This window comes from Gopherus evgoodei, chromosome 5 (genome assembly GCF_007399415.2).
Source record: "Gopherus evgoodei ecotype Sinaloan lineage chromosome 5, rGopEvg1_v1.p, whole genome shotgun sequence".
Taxonomy (NCBI): domain Eukaryota; kingdom Metazoa; phylum Chordata; order Testudines; family Testudinidae; genus Gopherus; species Gopherus evgoodei.
The window spans coordinates 144966869-144988817 of NC_044326.1; the positions used below are offsets into that span (position 1 = coordinate 144966869).

Genomic DNA, 21949 nt, shown 5'->3' on the forward strand with positions numbered 1-21949 from the left:
AGCATCTCTCCTATCCTCACGTTGGCCCCTCCTATCCTCACGTTCACTGGCATCTTTCCTGTACTTTGCTACCACGTCCTTCCACTCATTCAGATGAGCTCTTTCATTGCAGGTTACTTCCATGATTTCTGAGAACATTTCGTCTCGCGTCTTCTTTTTCCTCCGCCTTATCTGAGATAGCCTTCGGGATGGAGTAGGGAGACTTGAAAAATGTGCAGCTGCATGAGGGAGGGAAAAAAGGGAGAGAAGTATTTTAAAAGATCCATTTTACAGAACAATGGTTATACTCTTTCATAGTGAACAGCACTATTCACCTTACATAGCGCATGTGATTTCACTACAAGGTCGCATTTTGCATCTTAATATTGAGTGCCTGCGGCTCTGGTGTTACAGATCTCACAGACACAGGTCTGGGCATCAGAATTCAGCTTGCATGCGGCCATGGTAAGCCATTGTCTTTCGGCTTCTCCAGCCTTCATATACACAGTGCCCTCTGACGATTCTTTCCTGTTAACATGCAGCAGTAGAAGCCAACCGCCCCCATCCAAATCTCTAGGATGATTGCTTTACACCTCCCCCCACTGCATGGCTGGTATCATGGAAGATCACTGCTAATCACCCCCTCCCCCACTGCGTGGCCGGTAGCTGGGACGATTCCTGCTAGCCAAACGCAATTAAGCTCAGCGCTATCCTTCCTCCCCTCCCCCGGCTTGGCTACATGCAAGGAAGGATTTCTTTTAAGCAACAGCCCAGTAGGAAAATGGCCATCTCTGTCCCCTTAATTAAATTCCTGAATTTCAACCAGGTTACCATGAACGATATCACTCTGCTGAGGATAACAGAGCGAGATAAAGAACAGATGTTTCTTGAATGCCAGCAGTCACCGGGACCATACGCAGCTAGGCTTTGTCATGCAATGATACCCGATTACTTCCTACATGCATGGCGTGGCAAAGTGTCCTACCATAGAATCATAGAATATTAGGGTTAGAAGGGACCTCAGGAGGTCATCTAGTCCAACCCCCTGCTCCAAGCAGGACCATCCCCAGATTTTTACCCCAGTTCCCTTAATGGCCCCCTCAGGGATTGAACTCACAACCCTGGGTTTAGTAGGCCAATGCTCAAACCCCTGAGCTATCCCTCCCCCATGGTGGATGGAACAAGGCTGCCTTGCCCAGAAACCTTCTGCAAAGGTTTTTGGAATACCTCCAGGAGCGTTTCATAGAGATGTCCCTGGAGGATTTCCGCTCCATCCCCAGACATGTTAAACTTTTCCAGTAACTTTACTGGCCGCGAATGCATCCCAAGCCTTCATGGCAAATCAGTCATTAAAAAACGCTTGCTTTTAAACCATGTTTTATATTTACAAAGGTACACTCACCAGAGGTCGCTTCCATGGCTTCACTGTCTGGGCTAGTGGCTTGGGAGGACTGGGAGGGTAATTCCGTCTGGGTCACAAAAAGCTCCTGGCTGTTGGGGCTAACGGAGTGCTGTGTGCTCTCTGCAAGGTCGTCCTTCTCTTCCTCCTCCTCCTCCGCCTCCTCCTCCTCATCTTCCCCCTCCGCAGAATCCTCAGCCATGGTTGAGATTATAACCCCCACCTCGGAATCCACGGACAAGGAGGGGTAGTGGTGGCGCAGCCCCCTAGAATTGCATGCAGCTCAGTGTAGAAGTGGCATGTTTTCAGCCCTGACCCGGACCTTCCGTTTGCTGCTTTGGTTTTCTGGTAGGTGTGTCTGAGCTCCTTAAATTTCACTCTGCACTGCACTGAGTCCCTGCTGTGGCCTTTTTCCATCACAGCTTTGGAAATTTTTTCAAATATTTTTTCATTTCATCTTTTGGAACGGAGTTCTGTTAGCACTGAATCCTCTCCCCATATAGCGATCAGATCCAGTACCTCCCGTGTCGGTCCATGCTGGAGCTTTTTTTCGATTCTCAGGAGACAGCATTGCTACCTGTGCTGATGAGCTCTGCGTGGTCACCTGTGCTGATCAGAGCTCCACGCTGGCCAAACAGGAAATGAAATTAAAAAGTTCGCAGGGCTTTTCCTGTCTACTTGGCCACTGCATCCGAGTTCAGATTGCTGTCCAGAGCAGTCACAGTGGTGCACCGTGGGATACCACCCAGAGGCCAATACCGTCGATTTGCAGCCACACTAACCCTAATCCGATATGGTAATACCAATTTTAGCGCTACTCCTCTTGTTGGGGAGGAGTAGAGAAACCAATTTAAAGAGCCCTTTATTTCGATATAAAAGGCCTCGTAGTGTGGACGGGTACAGCGTTAAATCAGTTTAACGCTGCTAAAATTGGTTTAAACGCGTAGTGTAGACCAGGCTAGACTTTCATGCCTTGCGCTCCACAGAAATTGCTCCTGTCAAAGTCTGTAATGCTTTTTCCTAGCTAGCACTCAGACTCAGCGCTCCACCCTCACCCTTCTTGGCTTGCCAGCCGCCTGACACCATTCACCGATCTTCTTAAAATCTTGTCCTCCTTGGCTTCCTTAACTCTGTCCCCTCTGACCTCTCTAATCAGTCCTTCACCATGTTCATCAGAGGATCTTCCTCATCCCCCCTCCAGTCCTCAGTGGGGCTCTGTCCCCACCAGGGTTCCGTCCTTGGTCCCCTTCTCTTCTCCGTCTACATCTTATTGTTGTAGGAGCAGCAGTGATCCATATGCTCTGTATAACCTGTATGCTCAAAAGGTCTGTTACACCCCCCTCCTCCCTTGTCTCCTCTCCCTCTTTGAACACCTGTGAAGTGGTTTTCCCCCACCTCTCCCTCCTGGAATGCTTGTAGGATGAATGGGCTGCTTAAACAGCTGAAAGATCAGAAGAGCTCCTAGATAGACAAGATGTCTGGGACTCCAATTAGGCAGCACTCACACACCCAATGCATGGACACTGGCTGAGGTGGAGTGTGACCAACCAGATGCAGCCAAGTCATCTCTAGTCACAGGCCATGAGGTGCAGGCCCTTAAAAGGGAAAGGGGCCATGTGCTCGGCAGCGCACTCACAAGCTTGTACTTCCCATCGAGGCCCTTCGCCTGGACTGCCTGGCCAGTGGTTCGCTACGCTGCATTTCATCGTGCCTTGGGAAGACTTACCTTCAATGCACCATCCATCGCAACGATGTGGGACACTTACCTTGAAGGATTCTGACATCTCCAGTGCCATGGCTGTCCTGGGAGCATGAGTATGCGAGTATGAGTGTGACACCCGCCCTCCACCTTCTTTTGAGCTTAGCTATCAATATAATAAACGTGCTAAACTCCAGTGGGTCATTAGTCCTCTCTAAGCTTACTAGCTGACCCAATTTCAGGTAACACTTATCTCTGGGCAAAGTCATCTGCAAAGACAAATTCAACTACCATCTCACAGATTTACCTATCCACTCCAGACTTGTCTCTTTCTGTCCAAACTACAATCTTGGCCTGTCTCTCTGACGTCATCTTGTGGCTCTCTCGTCATCAGCTCAAGCTCCATGTGGTGAAAATAGAGTTCTCAATCTTCCCCACAAGACCTCCTTGCTACCTCCTTTGTCAGTCACTATGGATAATGCCACCATCCTGCCTGTCACTTAGGTCCGTAACCTGGGTGTCATCTTTGACATCTCTCTCTAGGTCCTCATATCCAGGCAGGAACGTCCCCAGCTATTCTGGGGCTCTACAGGGTGTGCGTGGGGGGCTCCAGGCTTCTGTGGGGGGAGGAAGTGAGGAGGCTAGATCCAGGCCTCTGTGGGGAACAGCTGGCTTGGGGGGAAGGTGAGGAACCACACCCCAGCGCTCACCGGTGGCGCGGCTGGGGCCAAGTCGCTGCATCTCCCACCACCGGTGGGTGCAGGCCCAGCCCTGCTGCACAGCTCAGGGGAGCAGGGGCGGGAAGAGGAAGGGCTGGGGCTGGAGCAGCACACACCTGTGCAGGGCACCAGGCAATGTAGTGCCCCAAATTTCCTGATGCCCTATGCAGCTGCATATTTTGCATATAGGTAAGGATGGCCCTGCATCCAGGTTATTTCTAAATTTTGCTGACTCTTTCTGCAGAACCTCTCTAAGATGTGGCCTTTCCTGTCCACCCCCACTGCTAAAACTCTGCTCCACGCTCTCAGCATCTCATGTCTCGACTGCTGCAACATCCTTTTCTCTGGTCTTGACAAATGCAGGCTCATCCTGCTTAGATCCATTCAGAAGATGCTGAAAAGATCACTTCCTAGCCCACTGATCTGATCACATCACCTCTCTCTTTGCCTCCCTCCACTGGCTCCTCCTTCTCCACTGCATCAAATATAAACTGCCTGATTTCAGCTGTGAGGCCTTTCACAGCCTAACCCCACCTGACCTGTCAACTCTCATTTGCTACCAAAATGTCGACTCTCACCTCTGATCTGCACACGATCCCGGTCTTCATCATCCACTTTTTACATTTTCAAAAAAGCCCCCTTTTGTCCCATCTTGCCCCTCATGCCTGGGAGGAGCTCCTGGTAAATGGCTGCAAAACTACCTCATCCTCCAAAACCCTCCTCAATGTCCTCCTTTGCCAGGGTGCGTAGAAACTTAGATAACCGTTAGGCCATTGGTACTCTGAGACCATAGCCTGTCACGCTGTCCAGTGCTGGCTCCTTATAATCCCCCATCCGTCTACATCCATCTGTTGTCTCCTGTCTTATACTTCGATGGGACTGTATTTTGTTTTGTACCTGTACAGCATGTGGCAATGTGAGGTCCAGGACCAGGACTGAGGCACCTGCGTGCTGCTATGAAATAATAATAAATAACAATGCGACGATAACAAGGCTGGTAGCTTTACTTTTTTTGGCCTGCTCTTCCCCACTAGAAATCCCTACCTTGTTGGCTCTGTTTTGCGTGAAAGACTCTATGGTGTGGAAGCAGAGAAAGAATTGACAGGGATGTGAAGGGAATTTCAATGCATACAGTCCCTTCTACGAGCAAGAGTCAGGCTAGCTGTAACCCTAATAACGTGAGACTTGTAGAAGCAAGGATTGTCTGAGGCGAATGGGAAAGAACTGTGTGAGAAATTGTGACCTTGTGTTAGATAAGTATGGAATGTAGACTATAGTCTAAATCAGGGGTTGGAAACCTTTCTGAAGTGGTGTGCCGGGTCTTCATTTATTCACTCTAATTTAAAGTTTTGTGTGCCAGTAACATATTTTAATACTTTTAGAAGGTCTCTTTCTATGTCTATAATATATAACTAAATGATTGTTGTATGTAAAGTAAATAAGGGTTTTTAAATGTTTAAGAAGCTTGATTTAAAATTAAATTAAGATGTAGAGCCCCCCGGACCGGTGGCCAGGACCTGGGCAATGCAAGTGCCACTGAAAACTAGCTCGTGTGCCGCCTTTGGCACCCGTGCCATATGTTGCCTACCCCTGGTCTAAATAGAGGTGAGAAAAATAAGATATCAGGACGACCTACGTATAAAAAAAAATGCAGCTGTTGCTCATTATTGTCAAGTATCAGAGGGGTAGCTGTGTTAGTCTGGATTAAACAAAGACTGTGAATGGCTTGCCAATTACAGAACCAGCTTCTCCTCCCTTCGTTTTCACACCTCAACTGCTAGAACAGGGCCTCATCCTCCCTGATTGAACTACCTCATTATCTCTAGCTTGCCTGAATATATATACCTGCCCCTGGATATTTCCACTACATGCATCTGACGAAGTGGGTATTCACCCACGAAAGCTCATGCTCCAAAATGTCTGTTAGTCTATAAGATGCCACAGGACTCTTTGCTGCTCATTATTGTCTGTAACAAAAATATAAATGCTTGCTGTAATTGTTTACCTGGAGAGAGACCTGTTTAGCTCTCTTCCTCCATGCAATTGCTAGAGATAAAGTATCTGATTTGCTGCACCCAACCTGAGAATGAGAACTCTGTAGCTGGAGAACTTGAGAGGCGGACGTGTAACCCGAGAAAATGAGAGGGGAAGGAATTATTATTTCATGTCTTGGTAGCACATTCTAGCTTTAATCATGCTGGGGCTCCATTGTACTGGGTGTTGTACAGACACAGCAAGTCACAGTCCCTGCCCCGAACCAATTACATCATTCTAATTGCCAGTTTTGGTTGGACGTATTCTCGGATGTTTCATCACATGACATAATCTTTAATTCCTAGAGACTCCAGGACAATCCTGGAAGGTTGGCAACCCTATGCTGATGCCACCTCTACCCGGTTTTTATTCTGCTTTTAACTATTTAAGTTTTCTTGTTTGTTTCTTTTTACCAAAATAGTTAAATAACCCCCTAGTGCGAGTGCAGTTCTATCGGTACAGCCATGCTTTACACCAGCGTAGCTTATTGCTGTAAATGAAGGGGAACAATCTGTATGAGTATAACCAGGGCTTAAATTCAGCCGGAGCTGTTCAAAGCGGAGCACAGGTAAATATTTTCAGATCTTGACTCCAGCCTGATGCTGTAGAATGGGGGAACAGAGAGGGGAAACATGGGGGAATCCAGGAAATAGTCGATAGCAATTTAAGCCTTGAGTATAACTGTGTCCACACTAAGGCTATATCTGAACTGCACTTTCATCGGTAAAATTTTTGATACACAGGAGTGTGAAAAAAACACCCTGACCAACAAAAGTGTTACCAATGAAAAGTGCTGGTGTGGACAGCGCTTTGTCAACACAACCGTCACCTCTCGTTGAGGGTGGTTTTATTTTGTCAGCGTGTCCCTCTCTCCTGCTGAAGAAGAGCAGCTACACTGAGTGCCTTGTAGCTGTCAGGTGAGCAGTGGAGATGTAGCCCAAGTGGTGAATTATGCTAAGTCTACACTAGACAGTTCAAAGTGCTGCCGCAGGAGCATTCCCACGGCCGTGCTTTGACCTGACAGTGTGGTCACCTGCGAGCACTGGGGAGAGAGCTCTCCCAGAGCTCCTGGTAAACCAGGCTGAAGCCTGTCTACGCTGGTGCTTTACAATGCTGAAACTTGCTGCGCTCAGGGGGTGATTTTTCACCCTCCTGAGCCAGCAAGTTACTGCACTGTGAATTGCCAGTGTAGACAAGTCCTTAGCTAGGATTGTTTCAAACTGTACAAAAGTGGTACAAACACTGCACGTAGACCAGCCCAAAAACGTTTATTCCACCTGTTTGAACTTCATTGTTAACACCTTGGCCTTCTCAACATGCAAATTCACACCAGTTTAAATTACGGTGTGAGTTAAACTGGCTTAGTTAAACCAGTGCAAGTTGTTCTGTGGACACTCCTTTTCCAGTTTGAGAATGGCTTTTTTCTGTTTACCTTAAGTCTGTTAGGCCTTGTCCACATGGAGAGTTGCACCAGTATAACTAAACATAAGTGATTCAGTTAAATTGGACATTTGTATTCCGATGTAAGAGAAGTTTTTTTCAGTTCAGGTTACGTTACTGGGAAATCAGTTTAAGGTAAACTGAAAAAAGATTATGCCAATATACAAGGGTCTACCAAGGGGTTTGCACTCATTTAACTACATTTTTTTAACTAAACCAGAGCAAATTTGTGTGTAGCAAAGGCCTGTTTAAACCAAGCACCTGCCGAGCAGAAGAAAGAAAAGCTGTCCTTGGTAAAGACTCAATACCCTGTGGCCCTTCATTTGAGGACTGAGAATTCCCACTGCAAGTCTCTGGTACTCCAAGGAGAACACCAGCAAAACAGGGCAGATGAGACAAAATAAAACAAGGAGGGGAAAAAACCTTTTTGGGCCTTTTTGCTATCCCGTAGGAAGCAACAGAAATGGACACGCTATTTCCCCCTTCTCAGGTCACCTGTAATATAATGAGCACAGAGGATTTTTCTTTCAACAAAGGCCCAGCCAGGCACGGACGGGAGCTGGTGCTGGATGTAACACATTAAAAAAGCCAAACCAACCAGTGAGAATGTGAGCTTGGCCCAGACCTTCTCTGATCATCATCACCATCCTTCTCTGCCCCCACACACACTGCAGGCCCTAGGCCAAAGCTCTGCACCACTGGAGTTACACTGGGACTGGGAGTGAACCCGAGATGGGGGCCTCCTGTCTCACTGCTGCAAGGATAATCTGACACATGCACCCCCCTCACTTCCCTGCTTTCGTTCCTGGCCCCTGACTCAACCCCGCAGGGCTAGGCTGCACTGGGCCTAACCCTGTTTATGTCAAACCAAGCCAACCCACAGCCTCACCCAGCTGGATAAGGGCTGCTGAGCTCCCTGGGGTCTGAGCTGCTGCTGCAGGGAGAACTCTGGGCCAAGACTGGGGCCATGGAAGATTCAAGTCCATGCTAGGAAAAGCCTGATGTGCCTGCCCCTCCCCACCTTACTGGCACCTGAAGCTCTTTATCCGGCAGTCACAGGAGGTCCCAACAGCACAAACACAGCAGTTGTTCCACACTCTGCAACCGGAGCTGCACCCAAACTAAGGCCATGGCTACACTAGAAAGTTGCAGCGCTGGTGAGGGGGTTACAGCGCTGCAACTTAGGATGTGTCCACACTTGCCAAGCACGGCCAGTGCTGCAACTCCCTGGTTGCAGCGCTGGCTGTACACCCGGTCGAGCCTCGGGTGTAGGAATTCCAGCGCTGGGTCAGCAAGTGTGGACGCCCACCAGCGCTTTTATTGACCTCCGGGGTATAAGGAGGTATCCCAGCATACCTTAGAAGCCTCTCTGGTAATCATGCACATTCCACTGCCCTGGGCTCAGCTGACTCCACCTTTAAATGCCCCGGGAATTTTAAAAATCCCCTTCCTGTTTGCTCAGCCAGGTGTGGAGTGCAATCAATCATTCAATCAATCAGCGACCATGCCTCCACACCCCAGGTGAGCCCCAGCATGGAACAGTTCCGAGCTGCAGGACCTCATCAGTGTTTGGGGTGAGGAAGCTGTGCAAGCACAGCTGCGCTCCAGCCAGAGAAATTATGATACCTATGGGCAGATATCACAGTCCTTGCTGAGAAGGGGCCATGAACGGGACGCGTTGCAGTGCAGGGTCAAAATAAAAGAGCTGAGGAGTGCTTACTGCAAAGCCCGTGAGTGAAATCGCCGCTCAGGAGCTGCCCCCACAACCTGCCGTTTTTACAAGGAGCTGGATGCCATACTTGGGTGTGACCCCACTGCCAATCCTAGGAGCACGATGGAGAGTTCAGAGCAGGGAGAAGTGGGGGAGGGTGTAGAGGAAGCGGAGAGTGAGCCTACTGGGGTGGAGGGAGACACCCCAGAGTCCCAGGAGGCATGCAGCCAGGAGCTCTTCTCAAGCCAGGAGGAGGCTAGCCAGTCACAGCAGCTGGAAGTTGCTGGTGAGGAAGAAGCAAAGGAGCGTGTTCCGGGTAAGCAGATTTTTATGTTTTGGGAGAGGACGGTTGGGGTTATGGCTGCCTGCATGCATGCCTAAACGTGGAATAGCCCATTGATTTGCTCTATCACGTCTCTGTAATCTGCCTCGGTAATCTCTTGAAAAGTTGCAGCCAGAGCGTGGGCAATGTGCTTTCGCAAGTTTATAGGGAGAGCCACCGTGGTCCTTGTCCCGGTCAGGCTAACTCGTCCGATCCACTGTGCAGCGAGGGGTGGGGGGACCATGGCTGCACACAGGCAAGCTGCATACGGGCCAGGGCGGAATCCACATTGCTGTAGAAGACCCTCCCTCTCTTCCCAGGTAACACGCAGCAGTGATATATCTGGCAGTAGGAAACCCTGTTGAGAATTTAGGGATACTTGAGTGCAGGGAGCCAGGTTCGCGGTCCCCCCCCAGCCCCGCGGTGCGTTCCGGTCTCCCCATCCCCTTCCAGCATGTAGCCAACCCCGCGGTGCGCCCCGGTCTCCCCCCCTCCTTTCCAGCAGGCAGCCAGCCCCGCGGCGCGCTCCGGTCTCCACCCCCCCTTTCCAGCAGGCAGCCAGCCCCGCGGTGAGCTACGGTCTCCACCCCCCTTTTCCAGCAGGCAGCCAGCCCCGCGGCGCGCTCCGGTCTCCACCCCCACTTTCCAGCAGGCAGCCAGCCCCGCGGCACGCTCCGGTCTCCACCCCTCCTTTCCAGCAGGCAGCCAGTCCCGCGGTGAGCTACGGTCTCCACCCCCCTTTCCAGGAGGCAGCCAGCCCCGCGGCGCGCTCCGGTCTCCACCCCCCCTTTCCAGCAGGCAGCCAGTCCCGCGGTGAGCTACGGTTCCCCCCCCTCCTTTCCAGCAGGCAGCCAGCCCCGCGGTGCGTTTTCCCCCCCCCCACCAGCAGACCGGCATTTACGCGGACCGCCCCCGCCAGCAGCTCACCACCTTCCTGCTCACTACTGTCCCCTGTGCAGGACACCAGCTACCTCCTGTACCCAGTGCAGATAAACCCCAGTGACCCATCGGTCAATTCCTCCTCCCAAGTGCAGTCGGGGCAGAAACACTCACCCCATTGCTCGCCATGCCTTCACTTCCCTGGCCTCTCTGTGTTATGTTAGGTATGTGGGAAGGATGCTACAAAAAGTCTAAAAACTCCTTCACTGTGTGATAATAAACAATGTAGCCTCTGTGTATTACATGTTTCTATCTATGGTTTTTTTAGTGACCTTAGCCGGATCACCGGCCTCACGTCGCTTGCAGAACTTGAGAAAAAAATCCGCGAAAATCAAAAGAATTGATCAAAGCAGTTATGAGTCACTACAACAGAGAAAGTAGGAAGACGCAGGAATGGAGAGAGAAAATGTATGAGTGGAGGCAAACAGAAAGCAGGAGAAAGGAATTGGCTATCAAAAAAACCTCAAAGCACCTGATAAGCCTCCTGGCTCGCCAAACTGACTCTTTCGAGTCTCTCGTAGCCATGCAGGCAGATCTGTACCGTGGTAACCCACACCTCTCCCAAAGCTCTCTTTCTTGTTCCCCAGTATTTGCACAAAACACCTTTCTCCAGCAGCCAGTTTCTTATTACCCCCAGCTGCCCCCAACACCTGTACGATCACCTACCAGCCCTGATAACTACAATTCTTACCCCGTGCACTCCACCCCCATTACTCTGCAGCATAATAATCCTGAAGTGCAGCAGACATTGAACAGTAATCCAAACAGGACATATTCAAACCTCTGAATGTACAGTCCACCACCCTAACCCCCCTGGCCTTTTATGTACTGTACTTTGAATAAAGGATTTTATGGCTTTTACAATACGTTTATTATTGCAGGAAGTGGTAAATATTGTACCCCAAGGTAGAAAGGAGCAAAGCAAAGGCACCAAATATTACTGTTGGCTCTCAGCATCAAATTGCTCCCTTAAGGCATCCCTAATCCTTGAAGCCCTTTCCTGGGCCTCTCTAGTAGCCCTGCTCTCTGGCTGCGCAAATTCATCCTCTAGGCGTCGAACCTCGGAGGTCCATTCCTCACTGAATCTCTCACTCTTCCCTTCACAAATATTATGGAGGGTACAACACGCGGATATAATAGCGGATATGCTGCTTTCTCCCAAATCTAGCTTCCCATAAAGACACCTCCAGCGCCCTTTCAAACTGCCAAAAGCACACTCCACAGTCATTCTGCACCGGCTCAGCCTGTAGTTGAATCGGTCCTTGCTCCTGTCAAGCTTCCCTGTATACGGTTTCATGAGCCATGGCATTAAGGGGTAAGCGGGGTCTCCAAGGATCACAGTGGGCATTTCGACGTCCCCTACTGTGATCTTGCGGTCTGGGAAAAAAGTCTCGGCCCTCAGCTTCCTGAACAGGGCACTGTTCCGAAAGATGCGTGCATCATGCACCTTTCCAGGCCATCCTGAGTAAATGTCAGTGAAACGCCCATGGTGATCCACAAGCGCTTGCAGAACCATGGAGAAATACCCCTTGCGATTAACGTACTCTGATGCAAGGTGGGGTGGGGACAGAATAGGAATATGCATCCCATCTATTGCCCCTCCACAGTTAGGGAAACGCATTTGTGCAAAGCCATCCACAATGTCCTGCACGTTCCCCAAAGTCACAGTTCTTCTTAGCAGGGTGCGATTAATGGCTGTGCAAACTTGCATCAGCACCATTCCAATGGTGGACTTTCCCACTCCAAACTGGTTCGCCACCGATCGGTAGCTGTCTGGAGTTGCCAGCTTCCAGATTGCAATAGCCACCCGCTTCTCCACTGGCAGGGCAGCTCTCAATCTCGTGTCCCTGCGCCGCAGGGTAGGGGCGAGCTCAGCACACAGTCCCATGAAAGTGGCTTTTCTCATCTGAAAGTTCTGCAGCCACTGCTCATCATCCCATGCTTGCAGGACGATGTGATCCCACCACTGAGTGCTGGTTTCCCGAGCCCAAAGGCGCCGGTCCATGGTGCTAAGCACGTCTGTTACTGCCACAAGCAATTGAGTGTCTTGAGCGTCAGGCTTTTCAATATCATCGTCTGACTCCTCACTGTCACTTTGCAGCTGAAGGAATAGCTCCACTGCCATGTGTGATGTGCTGGTAGCATTCATCAGCAAGGTCCTCAGCAGCTCAGGCTCCATTTGTAACAAAAATCGCATAAATCGCGCTGCAGACTCACAATGCCGCCAAACTGCTCGGAATGTGTAGCAAAGCACCACGGGGCGTTGGAACAGGAAGCGGAAAGACCTGCACACTTCCTTCCCCTTCCCACAAGCCACAGCGCCAAAATGGGACGAGGTGCTCTGTGGGATAGCTGCCCACAATGCACCACTCCCAACAGCGCTGCAAGTGCAGCAAACGTGGCCACAATGCAGCGCTCGTAGCTGTCAGTGTGGCCACACTGCAGCGCTGGCCCTACACAGCTGTACAAACACAGCTGTAACTACCAGCGCTGCAAAACTGTAAGTGTAGACATGGCCTGAGACCTGATCAATGCAAAGATCCTGGGGCTCTAACCTCTTCCCTTGCCTTGGCCACATTGCTAGAGACCAGACACATCCCCTCCCTAAACTGACACTTCTGATTAGACTTGTCTCCATTACAGACATGTCCCATCACTGACCCTGGGGTGACTGGACTGGTGTATGTAGCCAAGAACAAGCCACACTCAGGAGTTCCAGGCACTGGGGTGAAACCCAGCGTGAAGAGCCTTCTGGGAGCCATTAAAGGTCAGAGATTCAAGAAGCCTTTTCCCCTCATTTAACCATGGTCTATGGGGGAGGGTGATTTACTCCCTCTCACTAACCACCAGCAAATCAGGAATCCTGTCTGAAAGCCCTGCCCTGCTTGGAGACACTGGGAATGAAACAGCCTGGGCAGCACTTGGAATAAGGTGACCAGACACCAAGTGTGAATAATCAGGACGGGGGTGGGGGGTAACAGGACCCTGTATAAGAAAAAGCCCCAAATAGCAGGACTATTCCTATAAAACCAGGTCACCCTAGCCTGGAACCAGGAATTTCCCCACAGCCTGAGCACCTCACGGGGCTGCGAGGGGCTTGTCAGTGTGTGCAGCACCCACACATGCTGGCCCCCACGGTGCCGCACCCCCCGGCTGGGAGCGGTTGGCATTAGATGAAGGGGTCACAGTTCGGGTCAGTGGCTCTCAGCCCCTCCCCCCACTACACACATTGTCCCAGCAGCGCCGCTGACAGCACCTGGCACAAGGGGGGCGGGACCCCCAGTCACTATGGCAACGTCAGTGTTCGCTGTCAGTGACCGCTCAGTGCTGGGGGGAGCGCGGGGTGGTTATCCCGACACCTCTCAACGCAGAGCCCAGAACTGGCCCCCAGCTCCCCCCTCCTCGCACCCCCCGGCCAGGCTGCCCCCCCCACACCCAGCTCCCCCCTTCCCGCCCCCCCCCGGCCCGGCCGCCCCCCCCCACACCCAGCTCCCCCCTCCCCGCAGCCCCCGGCCCGGCTGCCCCCCCGGCCCCCAGCTCCCCCCTCCCCGCCCCCCCCGGCCCGGCCGCCCCCCCGGGGGTCTCACCCCGATACTCACGCGAGTGGCCCCCCCGCAGGGCTACAGCCCCCAGCAGCAGCAGCAGTAGGCGCAGCGCCAGGCCCATCGCCGCCCCGCAGCGCGGCAGGACTCGGCCCATGGACCCGGCCCGGGAACTTCCCTGCGCGCTGCCAGCGCCCGAGTCAGGCCAGGGAACCTCCCGCCAATAGCGGCGCGCAGACCCGCCAGCATCACCGGTCGCTGGGCAGACCCGGCCGGGCAGGGGAAGCGAAACTCTGAGGCGGTTTGGCGCCGCGGAGAACTTGTCCCCGGGGCTGTAACGACCAGAGCAGCGATTACCTGTAGCCCCTCCCCCCGCTTTGCTAGAGGGGCCAGTCTGACCTTTGCTGGGAGTGTCCCAGCTGGGGAGACGCTGTGCTGCACTCTAGCCCTAGAGACTACAACTCCCAGGATGCCCCGGGCGAGCAGTGCTCGGACGGGGGGACAGAGGAGCCACACGGCTGGTGTTGAGCTCTGTCTTGCCGGGAGCTGCTGCTGGGCTGACCAGATGTCCTGCTATTGCAGGGACAGTCCCGACATTTGGGGCTTTGTCTAATATAGGCGCCTATTACCCCCCAGGCCAGCTGCTGCTGGAGCCTGCCAGGGCTTTGAGCTGCAGGGAGCCTCAAAGCAGGGCCGTCCTTAGGCATAGGCAACATAGGCAGCTGCGTAGGTCACCTGAAAATTTGGGGCATCACTGGGTCTTAGTGTCCACCCGCTTGTTTTCCTATCCCTGTTCTGACCCTTCCTGCAGGCTCCCACAGATGGCTGCTCTAGCCTGGTGAGTCTTCCTTGGGAGGGAATCTAGTAGTTAAAAGTGAAAAAACCTCCAGCCTGCCAGACCTATTAGCACAACATTGAAACTGTTAAAGAGACATTCAAGGGGTAATAAAGCCATTTAACAGGCATTTGCCAACCCCAAGGTATATACTGACAGGTTTCAGAGTGGTAGTCCTGTTACTCTGTATCAGCAAAAACAAGGAGAGTCCTTGTGTCACCTCAAAGACTAACAAATTATTTGGGCATAAGCTTTTGTGGACTAGAACCCATTTCATCAGATGTCCATGAAAGCTTATGCCCAAATAAATTTTTATACTGTCAGTTTCTGACTTTACTGACAAAAACAGTTGTGCATTAATGTAATATTTACACAGAACATGTCGGTCTACAGGACCTTAGTTTAAAATTTGCTTTAAAAATATTTCATTAGTGAGCTGGTGAAGATTATAAAATCACATTTCTAAAAAATGCTGGCATAGAGTTTTAGATGCACGATTATCTTTAGCCTTAAATGAGTGGATCTTCAGAGAGTTTTTTAAATAAATCCTTCAAAAGACCTCCCTTATCTAAAATACACATTTTAATTACCATAGTTAAAAAAAAATTGCTTCCAAGTCTTCCTGTCCTTTCTGTCCATCCCTTCACCACCTCTCCTCCCACTCCCCAGTGAAGAGAGCCCTTAAAGGGACAACAGTCCTTCCCTTCCAGATAGCTGGACAAAGAGTTCCCTTTCTTTACTTCTGACTATCCGACAAACTAGTTTTAAAAGAACCCTCCAGCAAAATCAGTACCTTAGTAAGACAAAATCCTTGTTATACCTAAAATCTTTGGAAACATTTTTTTTAAAGTTGGTGAAATTTCATAACCACGTCTCTTGTTATGGAGATCACACAAAGTAAATTACTGTTCCCTTTTTCTAAAAGCAATGAACATTGTTATGAACACACTAAACCTCTCTGATTAATTTAAAAGAATGTCTTTGTTTCAGTGAGTTAAATATGTAGTAATCTGGAATGCTGGTTTAAGATTTGAGTACATTTAAAATATAAATTCAATTTAGAAATACTGATGAAGAAAATGTAAAACAGAGAAGAGCTGCATCATGTATTCCATTATATGTAATGTTGTATTCAGCAGGACAGCTGACTCACCCTTACTATGAAGTTTTTGCAAATAAATCTCTGACAAACTTCAGGGCATATAAAAAAACCTGTGATTGACATTTTTTATTCCCAAATTTTAGTGCTTTTAATTAGGTACTTTCTTCATGTCCATTCTGCATGAGGGAGAGGGCATGGAAGTCTCTGCGGGGAACTGTGACTCTCCGCCACCATGAGGCAGGCTGGGCATCTCATTATCCTTTGCTGTCAAGTCCCTCCTCCCCCTCCCCCACCAGGCTGTGAGCTTGGGCTGCCATCCGGCATAGGGGCACCAGTTTAATAATACTGCGCAGGGCCCCATAAATCCTAAGGACGGCCCTGCCTCAAAGGCTGTTGATGGCTTCACTGCAGTCAGAGCAGAGACTGTTGCTGTGCTTGGAGCCTGCAGGGAGGAATGGGGAGTAACCCCCCTTCTGGCTTGGGAAAGTGCTGACAAGGGAAGGGGCACAGCAGAGAAACTGAGTCTGAGGAGAGGCATCAGAGGCTCTGGGAGGGATGCATTAGCCTTGGGCAGGTGGGATCCAGCAGCCAAATGGAGGGAAACGCATCCCTCCATCGAACCGAGACCCAGAGCTGCTGACATTTGGTGGGGCCAGCTCCCGTCGGCAGAGGGGTGTGCAGCTTGCTGCCTTGGCTGGACGGGTACACAGAACCTACAGAGTGCTGGCTCCAGCTGCAGATCTCCAAGCGCTCCCATGCAAGTGTCTAGGACTCTGAAATCCAGAGGAGTGTGCGCTCCGGGTGGGGTAAATGATAGCAGTGTAAATGCCAGTTATACATTTCATTTACTGTTGTATCCTGTATTTGTGAATTGATTTTATTCAACTGCCTCCTGTGGATTTAAATTAGTGACATTTAATCTTAGTCTGTTATTCCATTTCTTTAAATTAAATAAAGGTGTGTTGTCTAATTCAAGTACATTGGATGTATATTATTTATAATTGGTATTTCTGAGTTAGACCAAAGCCACAGATTAGTGTTAGAATAGGTTTATTCCTGGAGTTTGTGTGTACAGGGGCCCAGCCAAGTGGAAGCATCACCAATTTTAAATTCCTTTAGGAGTAAAGGGACTGCAGCAGACAGGTAGAGACCGGAGTCCCACCATGTGCAGTGGGTGAAGGCTTGGGTTGGGGAGGCAAGCCCCAGACCCGCCCCTTTCCCCCAAGGCCCCGCCTCTTTCATGGCCATCGGACTCCTGGCCCCTGCCCTGTGCCCCCAGTCCCTTCTGTTTGGCTGCTGGATCCCCCTCTCCCCGCCCAAGCCTAGCGCATGCCCTGCCAGCACCAGGCAACCCCATCTCCCCCCTTCCCTCCCCTGGCCCCTGGAGCAGCCAGGCAGACCCATCTCCCCACCCCACCCTGGAGCAGCTGGGCAGTCTCAGATCCTCTCCCAGACCGGCCACCTGACAGCTGCGTGCCTCTGCTCCAGGAAGGCAAGGGGAGGTGGCATGGTTGGAGAGAGCCAGGGGGAAAGTAGCTGGGGTTTCCTGGCGCTCCGAGGATGCGGTGGGGTGGAGCTGGGGCCAAGCGGCTATCTGGTGCTGGGGAAGAGGCTCTAGCCTTGGGAAGATGTCAGCGACCATAATGAAGTGGGTGGGCTGGGGGTGTAGGACAAAGGCCAATAGCCACAATCGAGGCTGGGCTCCAGTTGGCGCAGAAAGGGCTGGGGCCAGGCCAGCTGTTCACCCACTGCCCATGGCCAGCATCCCGACACTGTTATCTCATCCACTCTGACCTCCTGCTGAACGCAGGCCTGAGACCTTCCAGTGATGCCTTTATGGAGCTCAGTGACTTGTCTGTCATGTGAGGATCTCCAAGCATTTTATGAATTAGGCTTCTCAGGCCACACCCCCTCTGTAGGGAGTGATTACACTGTAACCCCATAGAGCTGTCCTACCCATGGGCACAGTTTTGGGGGGGCAGGGAGCCATTACCCCCTAAAGGGAGTGAGGGTGGGGGGCAAAAGAGCTGCATGCCACTGCCCCCCTCCCCATTCCTGCAAGCACTGGGGAGGGGGGCTCTATCCTCCCGGTGCACAACCTCTCTCATACCTGTGCAGCTGGATGCAACCTCCCAGGTCCTAGTGCCTGTTTTCATAGATTCATAGACTCTAGGACTGGAAGAGACATCGAGTGGTCATCGAGTCCAGTCCCCTGCCCTCATGGCAGGACCAAATACTGTCTAGATCATCTCCGATAGACATTTATCTAACCTACTCTTAAATATCTCCAGAGATGGAGATTCCGCAATCTCCCTAGGCAATTTATTCCAGTGTTTAACCACCCTGACAGTTAGGAACTTTTTCCTAATGTCCAATCTAAACCTCCCTTGCTGCAGTTTAAGCCCATTGCTTCTTGTTCTATCCTTAGAGGCTAAGGTGAACAAGTTTTCTCCCTCCTCCTGATGACACCCTTTTAGATACCTGAAAACTGCTATCATGTCCCCTCTCAGTCTTCTCTTTTCCAAACTAAACAAACCCAATTCCTTCAGCCTTCCTTCATAGGTCATGTTCTCAAGACCTTTAATCATTCTTGTTGCTCTTCTCTGGACCCTCTCCAATTTCTCCACATCTTTCTTGAAATGTGGTGCCCAGAACTGAACACAATACTCCAGTTGAGGCCTAACCAGCGCAGAGTAAAGCGGAAGAATGACTTCTCGTGTCTTGTTTACAACACACCTGTTAATGCATCCCAGAATCACGTTTGCTTTTTTTTGCAACAGTATCACACTGTTGACTCATATTTAGTTTGTGGTCCACTATAACCCCTAGATCCCTTTCTGCCATACTCCTTCCTAGACAGTCTCTTCCCATTCTGTATGTGTGAAACTGATTGTTCCTTCCTAAATGGAGCACTTTGCATTTGTCTTTATTAAACTTCATCCTGGTTACCTCATACCATTTCTCCAATTTGTCCAGATCATTTTGAATTATGACCCTGTCCTCCAAAGCAGTTGCAATCCCTCCCAGTTTGGTATCAACAGCAAACTTAATAAGCGTACTTTCTATGCCAATATCTAAGTTGTTGATGAAGATATTGAACAGAGCCGGTCCCAAAACAGACCCCGGCAGAACCCCACTTATTATACCTTTCCAGCAGGATTGGGAACCACTTACCCTTGGCTGATATGTCAGAGCCACTAGATCCTTGGTCATTTGGCCCTGGTCTACACTACGGGGTTAGGTTGAATTTAGCCGTGTTAGGTCAATTTAAAAATGACTGCGTCCACACAACCAATCCCATTCCATTGACCTAAAGGGCTCTTAAAATCGACTTCTGCACTCCTCCTCAATGAAGACAGTAGCACTAAAATCGACCTTGCTGGGTCAAATTTGGGGTAGTGCGGACGCAAAGTGACTGTATTAGCCTCCAGGAGCTATCTCAGTGTGCTCCAATGTGACTGCTCTGGACAGCACTCTCAACTCAGATGCACTAGCCAGGTACACAGGAAAAGTTTACCCGGGAACTTTTGAATTTCATTTCCTGTTTGGCAAAATGGTGAACTCAGCAGCACAAGTGACCATGCAGTCCCCCCAGAATCGTAGAGCATAGAGTGTTTCTAACCTCTCCCTATCATCTCCGTCCCTGAGGTTATAGCAGATTAGAAGGTGAAAAAAACGCACTCATGATGACGTGTTTTCTGAGCTCATGCAGTCCTCTCGCACTAATAGGGCACAGCTTAATGCATGAAGGCATTCAGTGGCAGAGGCCAGGAAAGAATTAAGTGAGTGTGAAGAGCAGAGGCAGGTTGCGATGCTGAGGCTAATGGGGAGCAAACGGACATGATGAAGCATCTGATGCAGCTGTAGGAAAGCGGACAAGAGCACAGACCCCCGCTGCATTCACTGTATAACCACCTGCCCTCCTCCCCATGTTCCATAGCCTCTTCACCCAGACACCCAAGAATATGGGGTTATACACAATCGAATGTATAAAATTAATTTCTAAAAAATCAACTTCTCTAAAATTGACCTAATTTCATAGCATAGACATACCCTGGCTGTGCAGAGGAGGAGAACAGAGAGTATTTTAGCATCTCTCACAAGGCAGGTTTCAGCGTAGTTAGTAGATACGGGGGACTCTTATCCCAAGGGAACAGTCATCACCTGACTCTTCCCTAGCAGTGAGGTGGTTGGTGCACAGATCAGCTGTCCTGAATTTCTATTATTCACATGCAAAAAACATTACCACTGTAGAGGGTCAGCACTGCTTTGTGCTTCTCATGCCTCTTCAGAATGGGAGCATTGAATGCCCAAAATTTAAAGGTTAGCAAAGTAGGAGATGCTGGGCTAAGGACACTCCTGCCAAACAACCTCAACTCTGCACCCTTCAGCCTATGCCCAGAGGGGTCCCTCACCCTCACCCCCTGCCAATGAACAGCAATTCCCGCCTGAATCAATGCACTGCACAGAGTAGTGTGGACGGTATGAAGAGGAATGCTGATTTGGGGAGGTGCTGGGCACACAGACAATGGCAAGTTTGGTTTGGCCTGGTGCTGTTCTACTTCCTGTTCCTATTCCCAGACCCACTGGGGCAGAGTTCGTGTTGTGTGGGAAGCATCATCTACCTCTGCATATCCGCGTTTGCCACCTATGACTTCTGGGAATTAAACACACTGTACCAAAGGGGCGTGGCCTCCCTCAGAGACGGAGAGTGAGGGAGGGCCAAACCTCAGCTGCCACGCTGGAAGCGGAAGGGCGGGACAGGAACTGGACATATAAGACGCAGGTCCTGCAGCTCAGTTGAGCCGGAGTTGCTGAGGAAGTCACACTCTTCCAGCCCGCTGCTGGAGCCTTGGAAGACTTCTGGTATCTTGGGCGCATCCTTGGGAGCACCGGGCTTCTGAATATCAGACACCTAAAAATCACTAATCACATTTGGAAAAATGTAGGTCAAGGGATTAATACACAATTTAGTGCCACAGCCACAGGTGAGAGCCAAGCCCGCTAAGTTGTGTCCCTGAACTATGCCGCAGGTTTGGACAAAAACCAGTTACTAACCTTCCTGTAATGGTTGTTCTTAGGAGGTGTGTTGCACACGTCCATTCCACGCTAGGTGTGTGTGCCCCGCACAGTCGTCGGAAATTTCTCCCTTGGTGGGACCCATCAGGTCAGCTCTAGCGCCCCCTAGTGCAGAGCTCTCATGGCGCAGTGCGAGGGGACCAGTTGACCTCGCACTTTCTCAGTTCCTTCTTGCCAGCGACTCCAACAGAGGGGTAAGAGGGTGGCTCGTGGAATGGAGGTGTGCAACACATTTCAAACAACAACAGTTACAGAAAGGTTAGTAACCTTTTTTTCTTCTTCAGATGCTTGCACATACCCATTCCACGTTCGGTGACCCTCAAGCAGCACTGTAAGAGGTGGACTCGGAGTTCATGGACACATGGATTGCAACAGTGCCCAACCAAACCCAGCATCATCTCCAGCTTGTTGAGCAATGGCGTAGTTGGAATAAAAAGTATATCCCGACACCCAGGTCACTGCTCTGCAAATGTCCTGGATCAGGCCTGGGCCATGAACACCACTGAGGAAGCTTATGCTCTAAAAGAATGGTCCATCAGGAAGGTAGGTGACAGGACATCTGCCTGCTCCTAGCACATGTGAACACATAATGTGATCCACGATGAAATTCTCTGAGCCTTTCATCCTAACAGCTACTGCCACAAAGAGCTGCGTGGATTTATGGATCGACTTTCTATACAGAACATTAGGGCACACCTAACATACAAAGTGTGGAGATGCCATTTCTCCCCATTCTTGTGCAGCTTTGGGAAGAAAATGGGCAGGAAAATAGCTTGATTACTATGAAACTGAGAGACTACCTTTGGGAGGAACACGGGGTGGGGGTGACGTTGTGCCTTGTCATTAATACACTGTATACGGAGGTTTTGACATAAGAGCTCTAATCTCCGAGACTCTCTTGGCTGAGGTAATTGCTACTAGAAAGCCGACCTTCCAGGAAAGGTACAATAGAGGGCACAATGCCAATGGCGTAAGGGAGGCCCTGTGAGCTCTGACAGGTTTAAGTCCCCCAGGGGGGTGGGTTCCCAGATTTGTGGGTACAGCCTTTCAAAGCCCTTGAGGAAGTGAATGGAGGTTTCATGGGAAAAAACTGATCGACCACCCAGCAGGGGGTAGAATGCGGAGATCGAGGCTAGGTGTGCCTGAACA

The 21949-nt window shown here is 50.5% G+C and overlaps 1 protein-coding gene across 1 annotated transcript in view; it reads right to left on the reverse strand.

Moving 5' to 3' along the window:
- The window catches only part of LOC115652952 (class I histocompatibility antigen, F10 alpha chain-like), a 48496-nt gene extending 34515 nt beyond the window's left edge, over window positions 1-13981 (reverse strand). The window contains exon 1 of the mRNA XM_030565613.1: window positions 13842-13981. Within this exon, the coding sequence (XP_030421473.1) occupies window positions 13842-13941 (100 nt within the window). The 5' untranslated portion in view covers window positions 13942-13981. The remainder of the gene's footprint in view (window positions 1-13841) is intronic.
- Window positions 13982-21949: the final 7968 nt, after the last annotated feature.